Genomic DNA, 23,975 nt, shown 5'->3' with positions numbered 1-23,975 from the left:
AGGTGTTTAAAGAGACCACAGCATTTGGGTGAGCACCGTCTCTTCACTGAACACAAAGCACATTACTACACAGTGTTGGGGCTGTACTTGGTATTGAAGTTCAGCCCCAATAACTTAAATAGGGTATGAGCGGCAAACAGGCCTTCTGACACATGAACTGATATACCATCACTGGCTGATGAAGTAGAAGTACAGCTGTCACTTCGATCAGTTGAAACCCCTACAAGCAGATATTGATTATTGATGACCTAACTGAAGCATAGGTCATCAGCAACTATTTCATTTTATACAGTTTCCCTATGGGGGGTCTCAGGTGTTGGCATCCCTAAGCAGGAATTGATGACCTAAGGGTGCATTCACACTGAGTAAACGCTAGCTTATTCTGAACGTAAAACACGTTCAGAATAAGCGGCGTCTAAAGCAGCTCCATTCATCTCTATGGGAGCCGGCATACGAGCGCTCCCCAAAGAAATGAATGGGCTGCTTCTTTCACTCCGAGCAGTCCCATTGAAGTGAATGGGAAGTGCTGGCGTATACGGCAAGCTCTGCTCATGCCGAGCAGTACACGGCGGCACTTCCCATTCACTTCAATGGGACTGCTCGCAGTGAAAGAAGCAGCCCATTCATTTCTATGGGGAGCGCTCGTATGCCGGCTCCCATAGAAATGAATGGAGCTGCTTTATACGCCGCTTATTCTGAACGTGTTTTACATTCAGAATGAGCTGCCGTAAACGTAGTGTGAATGCACCCTAAGGGCTCGTTCACACGGAGTAAATGCGCCACGCAATGTGGCGCGTTTACAGCGCGTGTACGCCGCGTTTTTTTACGGTGAGTGATTACGCCGCGTTTACGCGTCGTTAACGCGGCGTAATCGCGCACCGTAAAAAAAACGCGCCGTACACGCGCTGTAAACACGCCACATTGCGCGGCGCATTTACTCCGTGTGAACGAGCCCTTAGGGTGCATTCACACTACGTTTACGGCAGCTCATTCTGAATGTAAAACACGTTCAGAATAAGCGGCGTCTAAAGCAGCTCCATTCATCTCTATGGGAGCTGGCATACGAGCGCTCCCCATAGAAATGAATGGGCTGCTTCTTTCATTGCGAGCAGTCCCATTGAAGTGAATGGGAAGTGCCGGCGTGTACGGCTCGGCATGAGCAGAGCTTGCCGTATACGCCAGCACTTCCCATTCACTTCAATGGGACTGCTTGGAGTGAAAGAAGCAGCCCATTCATTTCTATGGGGAGCGCTCGTATGCCGGCTCCCATAGAGATGAATGGAGCTGCATTAGACGCCGCTTATTCTGAACGTGTTTTACGTTCAGAATAAGCTAGCGTTTACTCAGTGTGAATGCACCCTAACATAGGAATAGGTCATCCATATGCAATTATTTCTTGCATCAAACCCCAAAATCTTATGTACAACTAGAGGATTTATAATGTGCGTGTCAAAACCATATTTTGTAGCATCTGTTTATCTTTAGAAAAAAACTAACTTAATATGAATAATAAAATCACATTTAATAACAAGTTTACAGAGCTGGAAAAGATCTCGCAAGAGGCCTAATTCTACAGCAAATAGCATGAAAATTGTGAAAATGTTACATGTGTATGGACAGCAGTAGCGAATCATGGAAACAGCTTATTGACTTTCTTTTCTGCTTAAAGGACCAACATAACCTCATGTTTAAATATTGACATTTCACTGCAGTCATCACAATTATTCACCGCATCGCACGCTTCTCCTGATACTATCCAAGCCCTACATCTACACATTCTGTATATATTAAAATATTGGCTGTGTTCCCAAGAATAGCAAGCACCAACCTTCCAAACACTTCTCTTTCAGACAAGATGCTGTAGTGATCCAGCCTTAAAGATGTATAACCCAAACACAGCTTCATTATTATTTGACAGGCATTAGAGGAAGTATGCATTTGTCTACAGAAACTTAGAAAAATAAATCTTCCCAATGTTCCTGCTTGAAAGAGCAGTTTTTTCATCTCTACGGCATCTTGCCATTAAGAGTCGATAGTCAGCTTTTTGCTGTGCTGTAAAACAGTGTACTGAATACTAGTAGGCTGCAGATCAATCTGTAATCTGAATATCTGATACACTACAGGTATATACTAGTGGAATAATAACCACAAGGAAATGACTGTTTGCTTCCATTGTTTTCTTTAACTGCCCAACCGTCATCCCTGGCTCAGGATTAGAGAGGTCACATGACAATTAGAAAATAATGACTGTACTGGGAGAGTGTATTGTTACAGGAAATAAAGGGGATGAAGTCATCTGGATTTCCCCACAATAATAATTATATATAATGAAATATTCTGAATCATGAATCAGCAATGCTTAGTAAACAGTCTGCAGCTTATTACACTTACAATAAGTATCACACCAAACACAGTACTTTGCATGGCTGCTTCTACACTTTCCAAAGATGCCTTTCTTATCCTGCATTGCAGACTTCAAAAGCCTGCAAAGTGGAACCTCGAGCATTGCGTCAAATAGATGATGGTCACAGATGCCGAGTGTTAGACCTGTACTGGGCTCATATTGTTAATCTATATGCTATAATAAGTCATCTGAATTTTAGCCCCGGAAAACCTCCTTGGCCAAGGCCTCACATAGCGGGCCTCAGAAAAAAAGCACTGTGGAAAAAAATGCAGTGGCAACGCATCACGTTTTTTCCCCCAGCGCTTTTCACAGAAAGTCCAGAGAGGTTTCCTCTGCATTTGCACCTGTGGGTAATCTGTTTTCACAAATCCCTCAGACATGAGTCTATTGAAGGATCTGTGAAATTGGCACAAAAATATCAAGTAATTTTCTTGGATCATTCACATGAACAGTTAAAATAATGGTTGTGTGAATTGATTCATAAAGGGATTGTTGAATCCTGTTGTGTGACTGAACCTTGAGGGTAAGTTCACACCGGATTTTTCGGACCGGAGGCCGCCTCAGGTTCTGGTCCAAAAGCGGGGTAGCCACGACTGAAAGCCGATGCAGTGCAATGGCATCCAGCCGTGCACTCCGCTCCGGATAAGGCCCAATGAATGGGCCTAGTCCGGAGGAGGGAGTGTCTTCAGGCCGAATCGCGAGGCGGCCTAAAGAATGAAAATCTCGCTTCTTTTTTCTGGGAGCCGGAAGAAACTCCTGAGCGGATCCCATTGATTTCAATGTAGTAGTCTTTAATAGGACATGTTGCGATTTTAAAAAAAACCGTTGCGTTGTTGTAAATCAAAGCATGTCAAATATACCTATGGAAACACTGGTGTTTTCCCTATAGGTATAATTGAAGCAGAAGTGCACAGAGGAAAAGTCTACAGACTCTTTGTGAAAAGCACGTTTCCGCCATAGTTTTTTCTGCCGTACATATTGGCTCTCTACAAAAGGCTTTAGCCTAATAAGGGACGAAAATACGCAGAGATAAACTCAGGGTCTAACCCAGGGGTCTCAAACTCAACTCAGCATGTGGGCTGCAGAGCAAGATCCCAGCCAGTCGGCGGGCCGCACTGTGGCAAATTTAGCTCCACCCACTTTTATATTGACTCCGCTCATTCATTTTTCATGTGCCCCCACACTGTATAATCCTCCTACAGTCACCCGTAAACTATATGTCCCCCCCTCCATCTTTCCCCCAGTTACATATATACCCTTCATCTGCCCCCAGATTCATGTCCCCCCATCTCTGCCCCCAGATTCATGTCCCCCCATCTCTGCCCCCAGATTCATGTCCCCCCATCTCTGCCCCCAGATTCATGTCCCCCCATCTCTGCCCCCAGATTCATGTCCCCCCATCTCTGCCCCCAGATTCATGTCCCCCCATCTCTGCCTCCAGATTCATGTCCCCCCATCTCTGCCCCCAGATTCATGTCCCCCCCATCTCTGCCCCCAGATTCATGTCCCCCCATCTCTGCCCACAGATTCATGTCCCCCCATCTCTTCCCCCAGATTCATGTCCCTCCATCTCTTCCCCCAGATTCATGTCCCTCCATTTCTGCCCCAGTGTCATGCCGTTCTCCCCTCTCCCTTCGTCTAGCCCCAGTGTCATGAGCCCCTTCATTCCACCTCAATGTTTAAAGAGGACCTTTCACCATTTTGCCCACAGGCAGTTCTATATACTGCCGGAAAGCTGACAGTGCGCTGAGTTCAGCACACTGTCGGCTTTCCCGATGTGGGCCCGGTGTGAAGAGCTTACGGTCCGGTACCGTAGCTCTTCTATGGTCAGAAGGGCGTTTCTGACAGTCAGTCAGAGACGTCCTTCTTCACAGCACAGCCAATCGCGCTGTACTGTGAGAGCCGGGAGGAACGCCCCCTCCCTCTGCTCGCAGTGCTCGTCCATAGACGAGCATTATCACGGAGGGAGGGGGGCATTCCTCCCCGCTCCACAGTACAGCGCGATTGGCTGTGCTGTGAAGAAGGACGTCTCTGGCTAAGTGTCAGAAACGCCCTTCTGACCATAGAAGAGCTACGGTACCGGACCGTAAGCTCTTCACACTGGGCCCACATCGGGAAAGCCGACAGTGTGCTGAACTCAGCGCACTGTCAGCTTTCCGGCAGTATATAAAACTGCCTGTGGGCAAAATGGTGAAAGGTCCTCTTTAACACACAAAAAAACACTTATACTCACCATCCAACGCTCCCCTGCCGCACTCTGCAGTTTCACTAATAGACCTGTAGGCGCGATGTGATGATGTGACGTCATCACATTGCGCCTATATGTCCACTAGCCGGAACGTAGCGGCTAGTGGATATAATCATCTCGCAATGTATTCAACTCGGATCCGGCGTCCCTAGGCTTGTGCGGGCCGCACATAATTGTTCAGGGGGCCGCATGCGGGCCGCGAGTTTGAGACCCCTGGTCTAACCTGTGTTCAACAATGTGGGGTCTTAGGCAGCATTCACACTGAGTAACGCTGCCATTTTTTGTGCTTATTTTGGCACGTAGCGCCACGTAGACGCTGTGTTTGCGCCGTGCTATTTTGCGGTCGCGTTGTACGGCGCAAACGTGGCGTTTACGCGGCGCTACGTGCCAAAATAAGCACAAAAAACGCCAGCGTTACTCAGTGTGAATGCTGCCTTAGACTAAGGATGACTTTGCACAGAGTAGCTGGTTGCAAATAATACTGCATGCATTTTCTATGTCCTTGTTATGCTGGGTTCACACCAACGCTTTTACTAAATTAGGGAATTCCTTTCCCCTTTCCGCATGAAAAATGCAGAGAGAAAAGAGCTTCAAGCCCTTTTAGGGCGGAAACCACAAGGACCCCATTATAGTCTATTAGGTCTGCGGGTTTCCTTAAACTGAGTTCACACAGAGTTTTTCGGATAGGATTTTGATGCAGGAATCCGCCTCAAAATCCGCTCCAAAAAATCCGCTCCAGATTAGACTCAAATGAATGGGCCTAGTTGGGAGGGAGTGTCATGCCATGGAATCCGCGGCAAGATAGGGCAGCTTGCTTCTTTTTTCCGTGAGCAGGAAAAAAACGCTACTGGAAAAATAAGTGAATGGCTCCCATTGAAGTAATTGGGAGGTGTTTTTTGGAGCCAGATTCCACATCAAAATCCGGACCAAAAATCTCAGTGTGAACTCAGGTTTAAAGCAACTGCTGTTTTTTGCGGATTAGGTTTCTGTTTCGGGGATCCCAAAGCGGACTCCCTCAAATGGAAACCTGAACGCAGAACCGAGCCTTAGCAATGTTTCTTAAATAAATGCATTTTATGCTAGGTTCACACCTGCGTTCTTCTTTCCGTTCTGTGCTTTCCGTCTTCTGCATGCCAGAAGACGCAAAGCACAGACCGGGTCCGGCGGTGAGCATTTTATGCTCTCCGCCGCGAAACCGGATTTTTTAATCCGGACACAGAGTACTGCATGTCCGACTGTGTCCAGATTATAAAACCCGGTTTCGCGGCGGAGAGCGCAAAACGCTCACCGCCGCTCACGGCCGGACATCTCTCTCACCCATTCAAATGAATGGGTGAGAGACTCCTGCAGGTTTCCGTATCCTGCTCTGTTTTATGCAGGAAACAGAAACCTGCACAACGGAGAGGGCAACGCAGATGTGAACGAGCCCTTACTTGTAAAATGAACATTTCACCTGTTAAAGGAAAAAAAAAAAAACGCACAAAAAACAGCATCAAAACTGCATACGTTTTTTCTGACACAGTTTAGATGCAGTTCTGCTTCCAAATGCACCCTAACTTTCCAAATACGTGCCACATTAGAGGACGTGCTATGAATGTACAATAACAATAAGTGTCAATAACACTGTACTTTCTATTAGCAAACAAAAGGCAGCATCCTTGCAATGTGCATCTCCTATAGGTGCTGAGATCAGTAACATATGTACCATCTAAAGGGTTAAATAACCAGGTAAAGCCCTATTGATGAATCATGCAATGGAGTGTAACGGGCAATCACATTTGCTTAACCCCTTATGCAGCTGCACGTACTTGTAAGTCCAAAGGTGGTTATGGTAAACAATTGACTATTAGAAAAGTAAAAAAAACAAAAAACAAAACAGCATTCTTTGCAAAAGTAGACTGGAATGTTACGCTACCACTCTGCTATTCTTGACTTAGGCCTATGTGACACTGCCATAAATATGGACAGTGCTAGTCAGCACAGTCACTTTACTTTCAGATCTATTTCCATATACACATTCCTATGTTTACAATCAATATCATAGGCCTCAGCTTAGAGATCACTACTTAAAGGGGTTGTCCCATCACAAGGATCCTAGCAGGCAGCTACATCACTTGACAAATGAGCAAATAATCCCAAGGGCCATAGAAACGGAGTGTAAACAATGAAGTGAATAAATTAAGATAGTGGCCAAACAAAGCAGTTTTGATAAAGCAATGTTTATGTGGATTTAAGACTTTTCCTAAATACATTGCTTTATCAAAACTGCTTTGTTTGGCCGCTATCTTAATTTATTCACTTCATTGTTTACACTCCGTTTCTATGGCCCTTGGGATTATTTGCTCATTTGTCAAGTGATGTAGCTGCCTGCTCTCAGGGGGAGAGGGAAGGGATGGGAGCAGCTCTGAGCTGTTTGTGTCTTTTAAGTAGCGGAGCTTCTCAGATAGGGGAGGTGAGAGCTCCGGGATTTCTGAACTCTTATCAGTCGGTTTAATTGAATGATAAGGGCTGAGACAAGGAGTTACCTCTGTATGTAATGCAAACTGACTCAAATCCAGCTCTGCTACATCAGCTTCACAGTGTGGTAATTCAGTTACAACCAATCCCGTGCAAGTGAAACCCCGCCCACCTATGTGCCGAGTAAAGCAGGAAGTGAAAAGAGCACAACAGCCTGCAGGTTAGTGAACAAGCGTCATGGGAATACCCCTTTAAGGATCCATAAGTAAATTAGCTTTTTATTGGCAATGGGTATTTAGTAGGCTAAATATTATCCCCTTACAGGCCAAGTTAATTTTCGTTTTTGCGTATCTCTTTTTTCCTCCCCATTTTCCAAGAGTCATTTTTTTACATTTTTTTCCAGTTCACAGACTCACATGATGGCTTACTATTTGCGGCACAAAATGCACTTTGTAATGGCACCATTCAATATCCTGTACAATGTACAGGGAAGCTGGGGAAATAAAATCAGAATGAGGTGGAATTGGAAAAAAACTAAACAAAAAACACATTTGTATCAATTTCTTATGGGTTTAATTTTTACGGTTTTAACTGAGCGATAAATATGGCATGTTACCTGTATTCTGAGAGTCAGTGTGATCACAGCGATAGTATTTGTAATTTTTTGATACCTTTTAAAAGATTAAAAACTTTGCAAACTTAGCTTTTCTGATACTTATAATTTTTTCATATTGACATGTATGGAGCTGGGTAAGGAGTCTTTTTATGCATGACAAGATGTCATTTTGATTGATACCATTTAGCCATTTTGACTTTTTTTCTAGCTACAACATTCATTGTGTGCAATAAATATTTTGATATTTTAATAATTTGAACATTTTAGAGCCTAAATGGTTTATATTTATTGTTGTTAATTTATTTTTATATGTAATCTAAGTAAAGGGAAGTGAATTTTTGCATTTTTTTTTTAATACTTTTAACAATATTGTTTGACCTTGAACCTTAGGGAGTCTGATCACTTATACAAAACACTGCAATACTAATGTATCAAAGTGCATAGTATTAATTCCATAGACTTCCATTACACGCTGCCTATGGCTCCCAATAGGCTCCTGGCTGTCATGGCAACCGGTCACCAATCTCTGATGACAGAGGCAATAGGTAGAAGATGGAGGCGCCTGTGCACTTTAGATGCCACGGTAGTGGTTAACTGGAGCATCTAAAGTGTTAACAGGTGCAATAGATGTTGGGACCTGAGCCCTTTCCATACAGCCCCTTGTGACCAATGACGAACAAGTAGGTCATTGGTCAGTAAAGCGTTAAATATATATTTAGTATATATATATATATATATATATATATATATATATATATATATATATACATACACACACACACCCACACCTACAAATATAAGACTGCACCGCAATCACACAGCTTCCATTTGGCTCTTTCAGTATATTTTTCCTGTTGCTTATATATTCTGCAGTGATGTACAGAGATAGCCCCTGTACACCCTGGAGCTCACAATCTAAGTTTCCTATCTCTAACATTCACATACTAGGGCTAAATTTATAGAATGCCAATTAACTTGTCCGTATTCTTTTTCAGAGAGTGGGAGGAAACGCCGCGCAGATGTTGCCCTTGGTTGGTTTCTAATCTAGGACTGAAGGCAAGTACTTGTTACCAGGCTAATAACTGAGCCACTCTTGCTCCTATGATAGAACTGATTGCCCTATTTTTCATTTGACTCACAACATATGTGCATGCCTTATCCATGCTGAACCCTTTAGGGAATGAATGATTTTGCAATAAGAACAAATTGAGACATTATCTAGCAGTGTCACTTAGTCATGTCACCTTACCAATCTACGATAACCATGTTGCCTAGCAACACATTAGCATATAAGAAGCAGAAAGCCTATAACTAAGGCATATCAATGCTTTGAAACCCACCCCCTAACATACTGTATGGACATAATGCACAATTATTCATTTAGTAATTCCCCTCTTCCAGCTTGAAACTGTACACCCAAAGGTATCCATTACATTCTCTGTTCTGTGCTGGAGAAGGGCCACCCTGTAAAGGTCACCACGGACTTGATCTCACTGAAAATCCTACACTAGTCCGGTAGCCTAATAGGGGAAATTCATTATGTAAGCAAGTCTGTGGGAGTATTCTCTATAAGGCAGCCAACAATCACATCAACACTGCAATGGATATGTCTGCTTAAGTTATTTACCAAGCAAATTCAATAAGAAAACAGGAACAACTGGTTATTACTTTCCCAAATCCAAATATTATCCTCTAGCCTATTTATGAAATAGTAGGTGTGTATCTGTCTACATACCACATATCACTGCACCAGGACATCAATGAATTCATTGTAAATAATGCAACACTACATGCCTTGGCCTAATCTAGCCTGAGAAGCCAGGTTGTATATGATCATGAATAAACGGCACAGGATGTCATCAGTGCGCTACCCCTTTCATTCAATAAATCGGAGTCGCAGAAGCAGGGCGACAAGATTGGACAGGAATAGGACTTGCACCATGCATGGTCATTTGTACAGGCCCATAAAAATGAATGGGCCAGTGTGTCATCCAGGAAAAACCCAGATAGAACACTGACCTTTCATATGGTCATCTGCAAGGGGCTTAAAGAGGAGCTTTCATGTCCTCAGGCACATGCGGTTTTATATACCGCTAGAAAGTTGACAGTGCACTGAATTCAGCGCACTGTCGGTTTTCCCGTTATGTGCCCTGAAGTTGGAGATATTGGTGTTGTTATAACGGCACCAATCTTTGCCCACTGTCAGAAGGGCATTCCTGACATTCTAGCTGGGCTGTGAGGTACTGTCAGAGAGGGCATTCCTTACCGCCCATGGATGGCGCTAAGCTGTGAGGACTGCCCTCCCTGACTGTACTCATCTACTGATTTTTACTGGTGGGTGTTCTTCACAGCGCAGCGTTATCGCTGGGCGGTAAGGAACGCCCCCTCTGACAGTACAGGACTATGGATGAGCACCGTCAGGGGGGTGTTCCTCACAGCCCAGCTAGACTGTCAGGAATGCCCTCCTATAATGGCACTGATATCTTCACAGCCCTAGGGCACATAACGGGAAAGCTTTCTATCAGTATATAAAACCGCATGTGCAGAGGACATGTAAAGGTACTCTTTAATTGTTACATCCACTTTTATACTCTACAGATTACAAAAGTCAACAATATTATAGTTCACTCTCTACAGAATTGAAGGCTAATATAAGAAAATACAAAATTTAACAGACAACACACATAGGGGCAGATAGACAGACCCCAACAACACAACATTATCATACTTATACCTTTATTATATAAATGGTAGTGCTAAGAGGCCAGCTTCTCTATTATGTGAGCTGGGGACACTGGCTGTGGGGACATAATGCTGTGTTCATTTGTAATTAGGGTGTGACAACACTTTTTTAGTACATATGAGGCCCCATGTAGTACATGTCAATTTTTGTGAGATGTATATCGTTCTATGGCATACATCACTACTGTATATTTAGTGGATATGTCAGGTGAAGTTAAAATGTGCTATGAACAAAGTCAAATTATTGGGCCACAAGTGATGAGGTTGTATGGCATAAGGTTCCACAGGCTTCACAAAGCCGAAACATTAAGTAATAACAATGGCCACAGCTCAGAAACTTTGGAATCCAATATGTGCATGACTCATTTCTCTTTCACAGCAGACAAACTACAAGTACTGTGTGTTTCACGAAGCAGACTCACAGTTTGGCTAAAATGGCAGAAGCAGCTGATACAGAAAATAATGCAATCTCTAAACTACATATCAATGGAACGCACTCAGCTGTTTATCTATATTGCATCTTTCATACAGCATAATGGAGAGTTCCCACACAGGCATCTGGGAATGGAGTGCCCCATTCTAAGTAGTAGAGAGGGTTCTACTTGTCAGACCCCCACCAATCCAACATTTATGGCATATCTTATGGTTTAAAAAAAACTTGTTAAGGCACATGGATAGAATAGACAGGGGTATTAGTCCTACACTCAGGATAGGCTATTATTATACTAGGATTGCACCTGCGTTTGGGTTTCTGTTCGAAGGGGTCTGCTTGGGGACCCCTCGAACGGAAACCGAATCCGCAAAGTGATTACCCTTGGAAACTGCCTTTCTGCCCACAAACTGCAGAGAGAAAAGTGCTGCTTTCAAGACTTTTCTCTTCGCATTTTTAAAGTGGAGTGGGGAACAGAATCAGAAGCAGAGACCGGGCACAGGCGTGTACCCAACCTTAGTCAGAATAGAGCACAGAGTTGCCACAACTTGTGGCTGTCCCTAAAGAGAACCAGACGTGTTCCCACTGAAGGCGCCTTGTGAAGACTTCTTTAAGAAAACATCTCCTCAATGATGCTAGTTTCTGTATGGAGACATGCACCCCAGAAGGGGCTGGGCAAACTCTTTAAAGAACAGATTTTCATATCAATGACATGAAAGAAAATGAAAAAATGTCAACTTTCTGGTGCTAGAGTATGGAAAAATGAAGACTTAAATCAGGTTTCTATTGGCAAGCAGAACACCTTCTCTGAGACAGTTCTGCTAAATGTCACCTTATAAATTTACTACAGAATGGTGATATTGATCTTCATTGCTACAGCCACAAAATCAGGGTATTTCCCATTGAAATCCATAAAATGCAGTTTGTGGGTGAATGGAATATAGATGTTCCAGAATTACTGCCATGGACACGTGTAAGGCCGGGGCCCCACAGGCTGGAAACGCTGCGATTCGGCCGCAGCAGAAACGCTGCAGGAAAAATTGTGACGTGTTAGGGCTAGTTCACATGGGGCAAGAGAGGGCGGATTTTGGTGCGGAATCCACCTCAAAATCTGCCCCCTCACAATAGAGGTCTATGTAGACCGCTAGTGATCTTTTTCCGCTAGCGGTTTGTTCCCGTTAGCGGAAAAAAGAAGTGACCTGCCCTTTCTTGAGTGCGGACACGCAGTGCGTCCGCGTCAAGACAATCCTTCCATTCATTTGGGCCTACTCCGGAGCGGGAAGCCACGGCAGGCACATTTTGGTCCTGATTCTGACGCGCTTCCCGCATCAAAATCAGGGCCAAAATATGTAGTCACTAGCCCCGTGTGAACTAGCCCTTATAGTACTTTCATGGGATTCATGCAAATCCCATGCCCACTTTGCAGAAATAAATTGCATCGCAAACACCCTGCGACTTCCAAAACAGTCACGTTTTTGAAAATCGCAGCATGTCAATTATATCTACGGAAACGCCGGTGGCTTTCCCATAGATATAATTGTAACAGAAAGTCCGTGGAGGAAAACTCCGTGAACTTTCTGTTCAAAGCGCTGCAGGAGGAAGCCGCAATGCATTCATGCCACGGTTGTTCCTGCAGCGCTTTAGCGCGGGTTAGGCCCATGGGGCCCCGGCCTAAAAGTGTTTTTTTCATGTGTATTTTCCCACACCAAAATCCACATGTGCACGTGAACTATGTTCTAGATTTTTATGCCAATTTCACCCAGTTGAAATTGAAAAAGATGAGATCTCTGCAGAAAATTTAAAATCCACACTATGGGTAAGGATTTGTTAAGACAGGCGTTCTGTACGCCCATACTCCAGAACTGGTTTCAAGGATAACTCACACCAGCCTTCTACTGTAAGTTAGAGTCATTCAGTCCCTTCCCACGTTCATAACAACCATCAAGCGGAGCACAGAATGATCAATTTGGCACATATTTGTGCAAAAAAAGGGCCGTGCACCAAGAGATGCGCCACATTTAATCCTTCTACACTGTAGATAGTGTTAATATATTACCCCTCTCATATGTCCATTTCCAGGCAAAAAATCTGCATTGTGTACATGTGAGTAAGAAGATCTTATTGACTTAAATGCTACTGTATTATGCTGCAGATTTTCTTCCCTAAAATCCATGCAAACAATCTGCAACGTTATGTCTGAAGCCTCTTCAGACACCTGCAATGTGGACTTATTCTGTATCGACTGCAAGTCAAATCACTTAAACTAGTAACATTATAGGAATCTATGCTGTTGAAAGTTGGAGTCATTAGACCTGCGGTCAAGATGGGATTTCCGGATGTATTATGGACTGTAAAATACATCTGTATTACAGCCATCTGCATTAGTCCTTAGTGAAAGAATAGCAATAATTAGATGCACATCTGAAATTCCTGCCTGCATGATGCATAGAAAATATACTCTTCCAGTTTATAGCAGCCTAAATGCCAATATTCTCAAAAAGCTTGTTGTTATGCTGGATGCACACTTTCAATTTTTGCAGGTTTTTTCTCTGGTACACTGAGGCTCCTTACCATGTTTACTGGCTTTATCTGAAGGATAGATTTGGATAGAACAAAAATATCCAAATGTATAATGATGGCTATCATGTGCCTAAGGGTCAAATATGTGCCTTTTTGGCATTCATTTTTCTTTGAGGTAACAGACTGCTACTGCATTCAATACAGCAAATAAATGTATGTGTTACAGTGTATTTTTCTATTCAACTACAAGTCAATAGGAGACGTATACTACACAATTGCATGTTTCTTTCCCAAAGCACGGTATGATTGTCACTGGAAAAAAACACAAAAAAAACATACTGCAAAAAATGTAAGTGTGAACCAAGCGCCTGTGTCAGCAGTCTACGGAGAGAGAATAGGCTGCTGGAATGTGTATTCTGCTGATGGTTCCTGCAGATCAACAACATGGCAAATAAAGACCCTGCAAACCTGCACATTGATTATTGGATGACTCCTGCTGGAAAAGGAATAATGGCATTATACGCTATTGCAGGATAGCACTGGACGGTATTAGGGAATAATATTTTACAGTACTACTGAACAATATTATGTAGTATTAGAGAGTATTACACATCGTACTAGGAAATAATATTAGATAGTGTCAGGGAATTAGAGAAAAATATTACACAACATACTAGAGACTAGGAAACTTCAGATTTACACAGGTCCACAAAGCAGCCTCAAACTGGAGCTTCCTTTAGCAAACCTGCGCAGTATATACATATAACAAAAGTGTATTTATATCTAAGCAGCTCATCATGACCAGCTAACATATATAGATCTATACATGACCTTGTGATCACGTATTAGTTCCTAGACATAAGGAATTATCAGAGATCAGTGCTAACCATCTATGTGCCTGACATCTGCACATAGCACTGAAGCACTTCTGTTTCCCAATACAACAATGCAGGATTCTTGGTGACATGAATGCAGGCGATGTCCCAGTAGTGGTTCATGTCAGTAATGCAGAGCTGACAGCTACAGTATCTCTGATAGAAGAGATGTCATAAGAAGCCCAGTGTCAGGACAGAGCTCTCAGACCAGACCTCCAAACCCTGGCACATGTCCACTATTTATACTCCAGCGGCACGCCATTTACTGACTGCCTGCCTGCCTTTCATGAACTACTATGTAGAAATGTAGCAGAGCTCAGAATGTCGCTATCGCCTGGGGGCTGCGTCGTCTTAGCACGATGCCCTGATTCAAGGCAAAAACCACTAGGCTTATCTGCAGACCTATGTAAAAATCCACAGATAAGAAACACATCATATGAGGTCACAATTCGCTATGTGCAATGACAAAGTCAGCACAACTACATGTGCATTTATCTATTAGACCTAGAGCATTCTCAAATACCAGTCACCAGCCCAAGCAATTCTGCACAATATTCTAGCACTGGAGGAATAGAGGAGACCCTGTCACTGACAGCCCTGACACCAAGCACTGACTGATGGATGGGAGCACTGCAGGAGCACAGGACAGGAGGTGACCTGAGACTAGTCACAGTGGTCACTGCGGTCATGGCCAGCCTTGTACAGCTGTATGGAGCTGACAGGCAGTGCTGCACTGCACATAGCACACACTGCAGAGCACTGCAGACCCATTCATCATCAGCAGCACAGCCCACATGCGCGGCCCCCTCACCACAGCCTCCTTACATTGTCCGTCTCCCCATGCTCTGAGGAAAACGACTGCTCCCCGCTCTCTCCAACTGTCGCCATCTTCGTGCTGTAACAGACTGAGAGTGTATAGAGTGAGGAGAGCAGAGACAGTGGAGGACAGCCCCCACAACTAGCATACCATTACCCACAGCCTGCTGCTCCTCCCCTACCTGCTGCCTGCCATAGCTCTGTTAACTCTGTGTGGACCTGCTGCATGGAATGGCTGCTAACCCTTTCCTGCCTGTGGCCACATACTGTACATAGCCATAGGGGAATCAGCTTTCTGTGACTGAGCTGGAGGGAACATGGCAGTACCACAGCCCTGAGCTCTGGAGCCTTGTGGACGCTTCCACAGGGACACCCTAAAGGCAATGGCAGTGCAAATATCTATAAAGATAGAGTTGTATGAATAATACATCAACTAGATCCCCTATACCGGAGTGTCGCCTTGTCTTTGTAGGAAATGGAAACGAAACTGTATTATTTTACATGGTAAATCCACTGCTTGTTCACCAAATCTCCCCCAGACCACATTGGATGCTTTGTGTGTGGACTCCCTATTCCTGACTTTTACAGCCTTCCTGAAATGATTTGGAATGGCAAATTGTTGCTTTTCTGTATCTTTGGCTGGTCACAATAGAAAATCACATGATATTACAGTATTCCTCACTATACTAATGCATCTTTCCCCCCATACATGCATCTGTCCTAGATTGTATCTAGCTGAAACAGTTACTCTTCATGAATATTCGTGATGCTCTCTACCCCCAGCCAACCCTCTAAACAGCTTTCTGCCGCAGCAATTTTTGGATTTTTGTTTTCTTACACCCGCCTTCCAAAAGCCATAACTTTATTTTACTTTCTCATTCACAGAGCCATACAAGGACTACATTTTTGCAGGACTAATTATACTTCACTAGCTTCTGCCCGTGACTTCGTTTGCGTGCTGTTGGCGTCAATGATCCGCCTATATTCAGCTCCGGTGTTTCGGCAGCTCTCAAGCTGTCCTGCTGCTGAACTTGTTCCTCACGCCATGCTTGTGATTGTTCTGGCATCTCAGCAGTTCGCTCGGTTGCCATATAATAAGTGTTTTGTTGGCGTTGATGATCCGCCTGCGCCAGTATTTCGGCAGCTGTCAAGCTGGCCTGCCGCTGAACTTGTTCCTTGCACTGTGCCTGTGAACGAGTGTTTTGTTGGCATCGATGATCCCCTTGAGCTTCACTTCAGGAGAAGTCTGTTGACGTCTGGCAATCCTCATACTTCATTGTTTTAGAATTTTGCGACAAATTAGATTTTCTTTTTCCTGGTACATTTAAAATGATCAAACTGCCAATTTGGATTGAAGGTGTTTTCCCATTCAGTGGGTCAGCACTGCCTGGAGCAGATCAGATAATATGCAAATGAGTGTATACAATGGACTGAGGGTCAGCTGTGTGTTTACATAAAAGAGATAACAGACCTGGCTTTATCAGCCTGCTGCCAAGAGCAGTTTAATATAGTATGTGAACATAAATTCATAACAGTTGTGAAGCCATGTGATTTACCGGGATAAAAAGTAGCCTATGTGTTAATTGAGGTTACTAACTATCTACAGTATGTGCCAAACTTCATTCAAATCCGTTCAGCCGTTTTTGCATGATTGAGTAACAAACATCCAAACCCACAAACTTTCACATTTATAATATTAGTAAGAATATCGTACCATTTGATATTCTGTATGATATCCTGGCAAACTGGAAAAAATTTCAGGTCTGACCAAGCCATCAGAACAGTTAAAGAAGTTGTCCCATAATGGACAATTATCCCTTATCCACAGGGAGTGGTTCGGAGAGAAAAAACACAAATACGTTTGCGCTCCTGTTGGGTCACTAGTAAATTGTTCAAAACAGTAGCTCCATCCAACCCTCCAAGTTAGACTGGAAGATAGCCGTCGTCCCAAATCTGGGGAGTCCACAGTCCAATGAAGAGACGTATTAGTCTGAAATGAAGGTCGCAAACACCCCTGGCGAACCAACTGGCAGACTGAAGTCATGGGTAGATGGTGGTGCAGAGCTGAAGAGTACACTGGGGCACAGTGATGAAAAAACAGGTGGCGCTCTCCTTAATGGCACAAACACAGATGAAGGATGCAAGACACTTTATTGGATAATGCATTTCGGGGTTTGGCGAAATAATAACGCACCCCTTCGTCAGATCTCTGGATATGTGGTGTAGCAGATTCCTATGTAGAAAACACAATATGCTTTTGGCGCCAAGGGAAACAGCATATATAGCGTTGATATTGTGCATTCTCCCACAGGGGATATATGAGGATGGGAGACTGAAAATCCCCCTACGGCTTGTGAATGGAGCACCAATGCACTTGCGTGACCTGTGCTCCATTCACTCATATGGCGCTACAGACTACAGTTTTTGAACCCACAGTAGGTCAGTTTCTTGCTTCATATCCAGCGCGGTTTTCTGTAAAGGCTTTTGTCTTGGATGGGTCCATTGTATTATATCCCATTGCAGTTATCGCTCAATGTGACCACTGTGTGTGGCCCAGACCTTGAGGCTAAGGCCCCACGGCCTTAGCGCTGCGGAAAAACCATGGCGGGAACGCATCGCAGTTCTTCCCGTAGTGCTTTAAACAGAAAGTTTGCGGCGTTTTCCTCCACAGACTTTCTGTTACAGTTATATCTACGGAGAAGCCACTGGTGTTTCCGTAAATATAATTGACATGCTGCAATTTCCAAAACCACACCAGTCTTGGAAATCACAGCGTGTCCGCGCTGCAGTTTTTACCACACAGTTGGCAAGAATCCCATCCACTTTGCAGTTGCTACAAAACGACGCGATTTTCACTTATAGCTAAATGGAAATATTACCTGCCCCCTTGCTTTAGAATAGGGTCCCCTTAGCTCTGTGAGCAAGATGATTGATGGAGGCAGGCAGGGCCGCCATCAGGAATTTTGGGGCCCCATACAGCCTAAGTGTCTGCCCCCCCCCCCCGCCATTTTAAAACTACTTTATTTTGCGACATACCCATTATGTATTACATTTCCCTTTATTTAGCAGCGTTACAAGGCTTAATTATATGTAAATTATATGTCCCCCCTCTATCTCTCCCCCACCTTCATATACACCCTTCATCTTCCCCCAGTTTCATGTCCCCCCCTCCATCGCTGCCCCCAGTTTCATGTCCCCTTCATGTCTGTCTCCAGATTCATGTCCCCCCCATCTCTTCTATTTGCAGGTATAATCTGCTACGTGTGACAGCCCCTATAGAGAGCCAACACCATCTATAAGAGCCCTCTTAATAAATCCTCAGGGCTTTTTCACATTGCGTTTTTGGCCTCCCTTGCCGGGATACGTTGGTAACCTGTCAGAATCAGCTGTCAACTTATCCCTGCACGAAGAACTGGCCATTAAAAAAAAGGGGGGCCTGCAGTTCTCCATGCAGGGATAAGTGGGTAGCTGATTCTGACTGGTTACCAACGTATCCCGGCAAGGGAGGCCAAAAACGCAATGTGAACACTCCTTTAAAGTGAAAGTCCCACCCCCAAACAGGCTGCTATGCTAGTAGCATAGCCACCTACATCATTATTAATACAAAGCACACATACCTTTGGAGGTATTGTATGCCTTGTAGTTCTCCAGCTAAAAACTTATATATTATATATTATTGCCCCAGTTCCCTCTCCACAGTGCCGCACACCCGATGCCCCCCCAATCCCCAATCCCCCCCCCGTACACCTTCTAACATCTTTCCATTGCCCCCTGTACCCATACCTCCCAACTTTTGAAGAACCAAAAGAGGGACAAAATGTGCGGCGTGCTCTGCGTGCCGCGGCAAATTTAGCCCTGCCCACTTTTATGTTGACTCCGCCCATCCTCATTCATTTTTCATGTGCCCGCACACAGTATAATCCTCCTACAGTCGCCCGTAAATTATATGTCCCCCCTCTATCTCTCCCCCAGCTTCATATACACCCTTCATCTTCCCCCAGTTTCATGTCCCCCCCTCCATCGCTGCCCCCAGTTTCATGTCCCCTTCATGTCTGTCTCCAGATTCATGTCCCCCCCATCTCTGCCCCCAGATTCATGTCCCCTCCATCTCTGCCCCCAGATTCATGTCTCCCCCATCTCTTCCCCCAGATTCATGTCTCCCCCATCTCTGCCCCCAGATTCATGTCTCCCCCATCTCTGCCCCCAGATTCATGTCCTCTCCATCTCTGCCCCCAGATTCATGTCCTCTCTATCTCTGCCCCCAGATTCATGTCTCCACATCTCTGCCCCCAGATTCATGTCCTCTCCATCTCTTCCCCCAGATTCGTCCCCCCATCTCTGCCCCCAGATTCATGTCCCCCCCATCTCTGCCCCCAGATTCATCTCTCCTCCATCTCTGCCCCCAGATTCATGTCCCCCAATCTCTGCCCCCAGATTCATGTCCCCCATCTCTGCCCCCAGTGTCATGCCATCCTCTCCATCTCTGCCCCCAGTGTCATGCCGTCCTCTCCATCTCTGCCCCCAGTGTCATGCCGTCCTCTCCATCTCTGCCCCAGTGTCATGCCGTCCTCTCCATCTCTGCCCCCAGTGTCATGCCGTCCTCTCCATCTCTGCCCCCAGTGTCATGCCGTCCTCTCCATCTCTGCCCCCAGTGTCATGCCGTCCTCTCCTTCATCTGCCCCCAGATTCACGTTCCACATTAAACTTACCTTTTCCTCGTTCCCACGCTGCTCTCCGCGCACCTCTCTCCCTCACTGGCGCACAGTTGTAGACGCGATGTGACGTAATCACATCGCGTCTACACAGCCAGTAGGCGGCGTTCAGCGGCGAAGAAAGGAGCTGACCTGTGTCAGCTCCTCGCTTCAGCCGCATATGTATCAGCGAGAGAGGCGCGCAGCGGTGAAGCGAGGAGCTGACCTGTGTCAGCTCCTCGCTTCAGCCGCGTATGTGTTCAACTCAGATCTGCGTCCTCTGGACACAGATCTGAGTTGAAATCGGACATACCGTATAATGACTGCTGCGGGCGCCAGGGGTCGGCACACGGTGGCTGTCCAAAACCGGGCCCCCCCCATTTTTCAATTTGGCCGGGCCCCTGACGCCAGTAGCAGTAATACTGGCCTATCGGCGGCTCTGGAGGCAGGGCTCATGAGGGAGGATAGTGGTCAGCCTGGCTCCGTGCCTAGATTTTATTTCAGTCAACCAATTCATCTATATATAATAAACTCGGTAATTTGTTAAAGGGATTCTATCATTGGGAAAACTCATTTTTAACTAAGCATATATTTGCATTGCCTTTACAAAGGCTATTCCAGGCATAACTTTTATTCATTAATCCTCTCAGCCGTTTTTGAATTAGTCCGCTTTATCGATATGCTAATTATCCAGCAAGGTGCATCCGGAGGTCTCTGTGATGCTCTCTGAGCACTGCTTGTGTGATATGTGTACACAGGGGAAGGTGGGAGCAAGGAGGCTAGTGAGTCATTGTCATCAGCAGCAGCCTTCCCTGTTCTCACCTCCCCCTGTATACACACAGCAGACAGTGCTCAGTGAACTTCCGGGTGCACCTTGATGGATAATTAGCATATCAATAAAAGCAGGCTAATTCAAAAACTGTTGAGCGGATTAACACATTAAAGGTATGTCTGGAATAGCCTTTCTAAAGGTTATGCAAATATATGCTTAGTTAAAAATGAGTTTTCCCAATGATAGAATCCCTTTAAATATTCTACCCAGTTCATTATATGGATATATAGGCTGCATGAGATACTGTATGATGCCTATCTATATGTGAAGTTAGCATACTATGGCACTCTGCTCGGGGTTGGGGGATTGAGGGCCCACTAGCTTCCCTGGGTCAGCAGCTCATCGGGAGATTCACCTGTTCCTCGACCCAGTAGTCGGACCACCAGCAATGTGACACTTAACCACTATCTTGTGGATAGGTAATAAGTGTCTTTAATTTCATAACATCTTTTTAGTTTTAAGAAAAGTTTTACAGAATACATAGATTAGGATGCATTGGTTACATAAAAGACCCCTATTTATCATAAACTCATCTAAAACAACATTATTGGCTGTTTGCATGTAAACTGGGGAACTTTATCAAGCCCTGCACTACAGAATTCTGGAGTAACTCCAGAGAGGGAGAGGCATAGAAAGTAGAGAGACCTTTCAGGACAGAAGTGTAGGCTGAGTTCACACTGAGTTTTTTGGTCAGGAATTTGGTCAGGAAACTAACTCAAATTCCTCCTCCTAAAAACGCCTCACCATAGGACTGTCTTAGACTTCAATATGCACCAAATTTATCAAATACTTTATGAATTTGGTGCAAATTACGACAATGCAGACTCTAGTAAAACTGACTTTAGAAATTCCCCTCATGATAAATTGCGACTTCTCAGGCCCTGATTTCTATTTTAGCAACATGAAGTGGGATCAAGTCTGTTTATTACGGAATGACAGTGTAGTGACAATAAAATGCAGGACTGTGTAGAAAAAGATGTATAAAGAACCCTATGTGATAATGTAATAATATCAGAAAAGAAAAAATATTCCCATTATGTAAAATCCTATTAAATAATTCATTATTATTCATTATGAAGTTATTTAGAGATGTTCGCTACATCATTGCATGCAATTTGGCTATATTAGGCCTCATTCACACAACCACATTTGCAGACATATGAGTTCTGTGCTATTCATGGATTATTCACTATTCACACTATCCTGCATTGCGGGTGGTATGCTGTCTGTGGTTGATCCGCTTTTCACATCTAGGAAAAACAGAATCACTTTTTTTCTGTTTAATTTTTTTCTACTTTACATGTCTCTAGGTTTGTGTTAGGTGGAGGTCCCAGCTGTTGAACCCCCATCAATCAGATTCCTGTACAACCCTTTTATCTCAGTATCCTGTTGATAAAAGGGTTGTACCAGGTTTTAACCTTATCACCTACCCTGTTGTTTGAACCCAGCATCAATGCCCATGGTCTAGTAGCCCTTCAGATTTGACCAAGGCATCTGATCACCGTCAGGGTGTGGGTGCTGCCATGCTCTTCCAGATCCGTTTCCATCTAAAGACAGTCTGTAATTGAAGTTAAAGGGATTTTATCATTCACCTTGTGCTGCTTGAAATCTCCAGAGCTGCCTCATCTTCTGGCACACCTCTCCTCTTCGGGATTTAAATCCCAGGCATGTGCATGTCTGTGACCATTTTTTTGTGGCCACTTACATGAGCATACGGCTTGTCACAGAAGAGCATGATGTGCTTGAAACAAAGTTATTTACCCATAAAGTGCCAACAATTTTGTCCTACCCATTTTTGGAATTTTGTGTGAAATAATATCCAATTTACCTTTTTTCTCCGTTTTATTTGTTTTGTTCACACAAGGGAAATTAACATGTGTATAACAAAACATTTGTAATTACAATAATTTTCGAGAAAAATTTCAGGGATACCAATATTTATGGCCCTGACTGTATAGGAAAAGGGCTCGTCTGTGAGGAGGCGGAGTCTCCATTGTGGTCCGATCTTAGACTCCACCTCCTCGCAGACGAGCCTCCAGCAGAACCAGCGTTGATTGGCCGAATGCTGTACACTGGCCAATCAACGCTGGTGCCAGCTCTCCTGAGTAGCAAGGACGAGCCTGCTGCAGAACCAGCATTGATTTGCCGAATGCTATACAGTGTATAGCATTCGGCCAATTAATGCTGCTTCTGCAGGACAAGTAAGGGCCGGTTCACATTAGGACTTGCCTCCCGTCCAGAAGGAGTCCGCAGGAGGACCCCCCCGAACGGAATATCAGCGCAACTGCAAGTGCTGTGCAGTTAAAGTGCATGGATTTGCAGACTATAATGGGGTCCGTGCGCTTTAACTGCACAACGCTCCTCCTAAACACTCTCCTCCTGCTACTCGTGGACTTGGTGACTCTCATTTAGTCGAATAGTGGTTTCCCCTGAAACGAACATTTTTTTCCATAGACTATAATGGGATTCAATATTCGATCAAGTAGTCGAATATTGAAGCTCTACTCGAAACGAATATCGAATATCAAATATTTCACTACTCGCTCATCTCTACTGAGTACTGCAGGCAGGTATCACTGATGCCCATCAGTAGGAATAGAGCAGTGTGTTGTGCTTTCTACTATAAATGGAAGCCACAACCTGAATGTGCCTTAATTTGTGATGCTTTCATATGTATTATAGGTTATAGTTATATATTATAATCTATAATAAGGTACAAAATGATTCCCACGAAAAGTACAGCAATAAAAGAATGTACTACACATAGGAATGGCGAAAAGGCAAAACATGATTAATGTATTAGTTTTAAACCCTACAGTATAATAGACATTAGCAGTTAAAGATTTTCTTCTCAGATTGAATAGTGACCATTGCTCAGACATTAGGTCATTGGTGAGCTGGGTTATATTTACCTATTACCACGTGTCAAAAGAGTGATGGCATTGCCTCTAGTTAGGATTTGCAGGCATAGTCAAAACAAGGAGACGGTATACAGCGACAGTGACTTGGGCAACTTTTCTGTTGTGGCTAGCTATTTTCATTTAAGTCATAAGAGAGATTACACCTTCATTCTCTTTACAGTCCTGAATTTCAGGGTGAAATGATGTCATCAGTATTGTAGTATCAGATTGAGCAGCGGACAGATCTTTACCTTTACTGATTGCAAGTAATAAAGCAACCAGTATTTTCTGTTTGAAAGAGACATTTCATTATTATACATTTACTATACATTAGTAAATCTGAGATTTGGTAAAGTTTAGTGGCGTTTCAAAATACTTTATTGCATTTGGAGTATTGCTGTAATAGTTTGGCCAATTCTTTAAGGGAGAATTTCAAGCTCAAAA

At 44.2% G+C, this 23,975-nt stretch overlaps 1 protein-coding gene across 1 annotated transcript in view; it reads right to left on the bottom strand.

Moving 5' to 3' along the window:
- Positions 1–15,256, bottom strand: part of CTTNBP2 (cortactin binding protein 2) — a 97,984-nt gene extending 82,728 nt beyond the window's left edge. Inside the window, exon 1 of the mRNA XM_075274206.1 lies at positions 15,118–15,256. Coding sequence (XP_075130307.1) covers positions 15,118–15,180 — 63 coding nt within the window. The 5' untranslated portion in view covers positions 15,181–15,256. The remainder of the gene's footprint in view (positions 1–15,117) is intronic.
- Positions 15,257–23,975: the final 8,719 nt, after the last annotated feature.

Source organism: Leptodactylus fuscus, chromosome 5 (genome assembly GCF_031893055.1).
Source record: "Leptodactylus fuscus isolate aLepFus1 chromosome 5, aLepFus1.hap2, whole genome shotgun sequence".
Classification (NCBI taxonomy): Eukaryota; Metazoa; Chordata; class Amphibia; order Anura; family Leptodactylidae; genus Leptodactylus; species Leptodactylus fuscus.
Note: the sequence above shows the minus strand (reverse complement) of the source record. Positions and strands in the feature narration are given on the sequence as shown.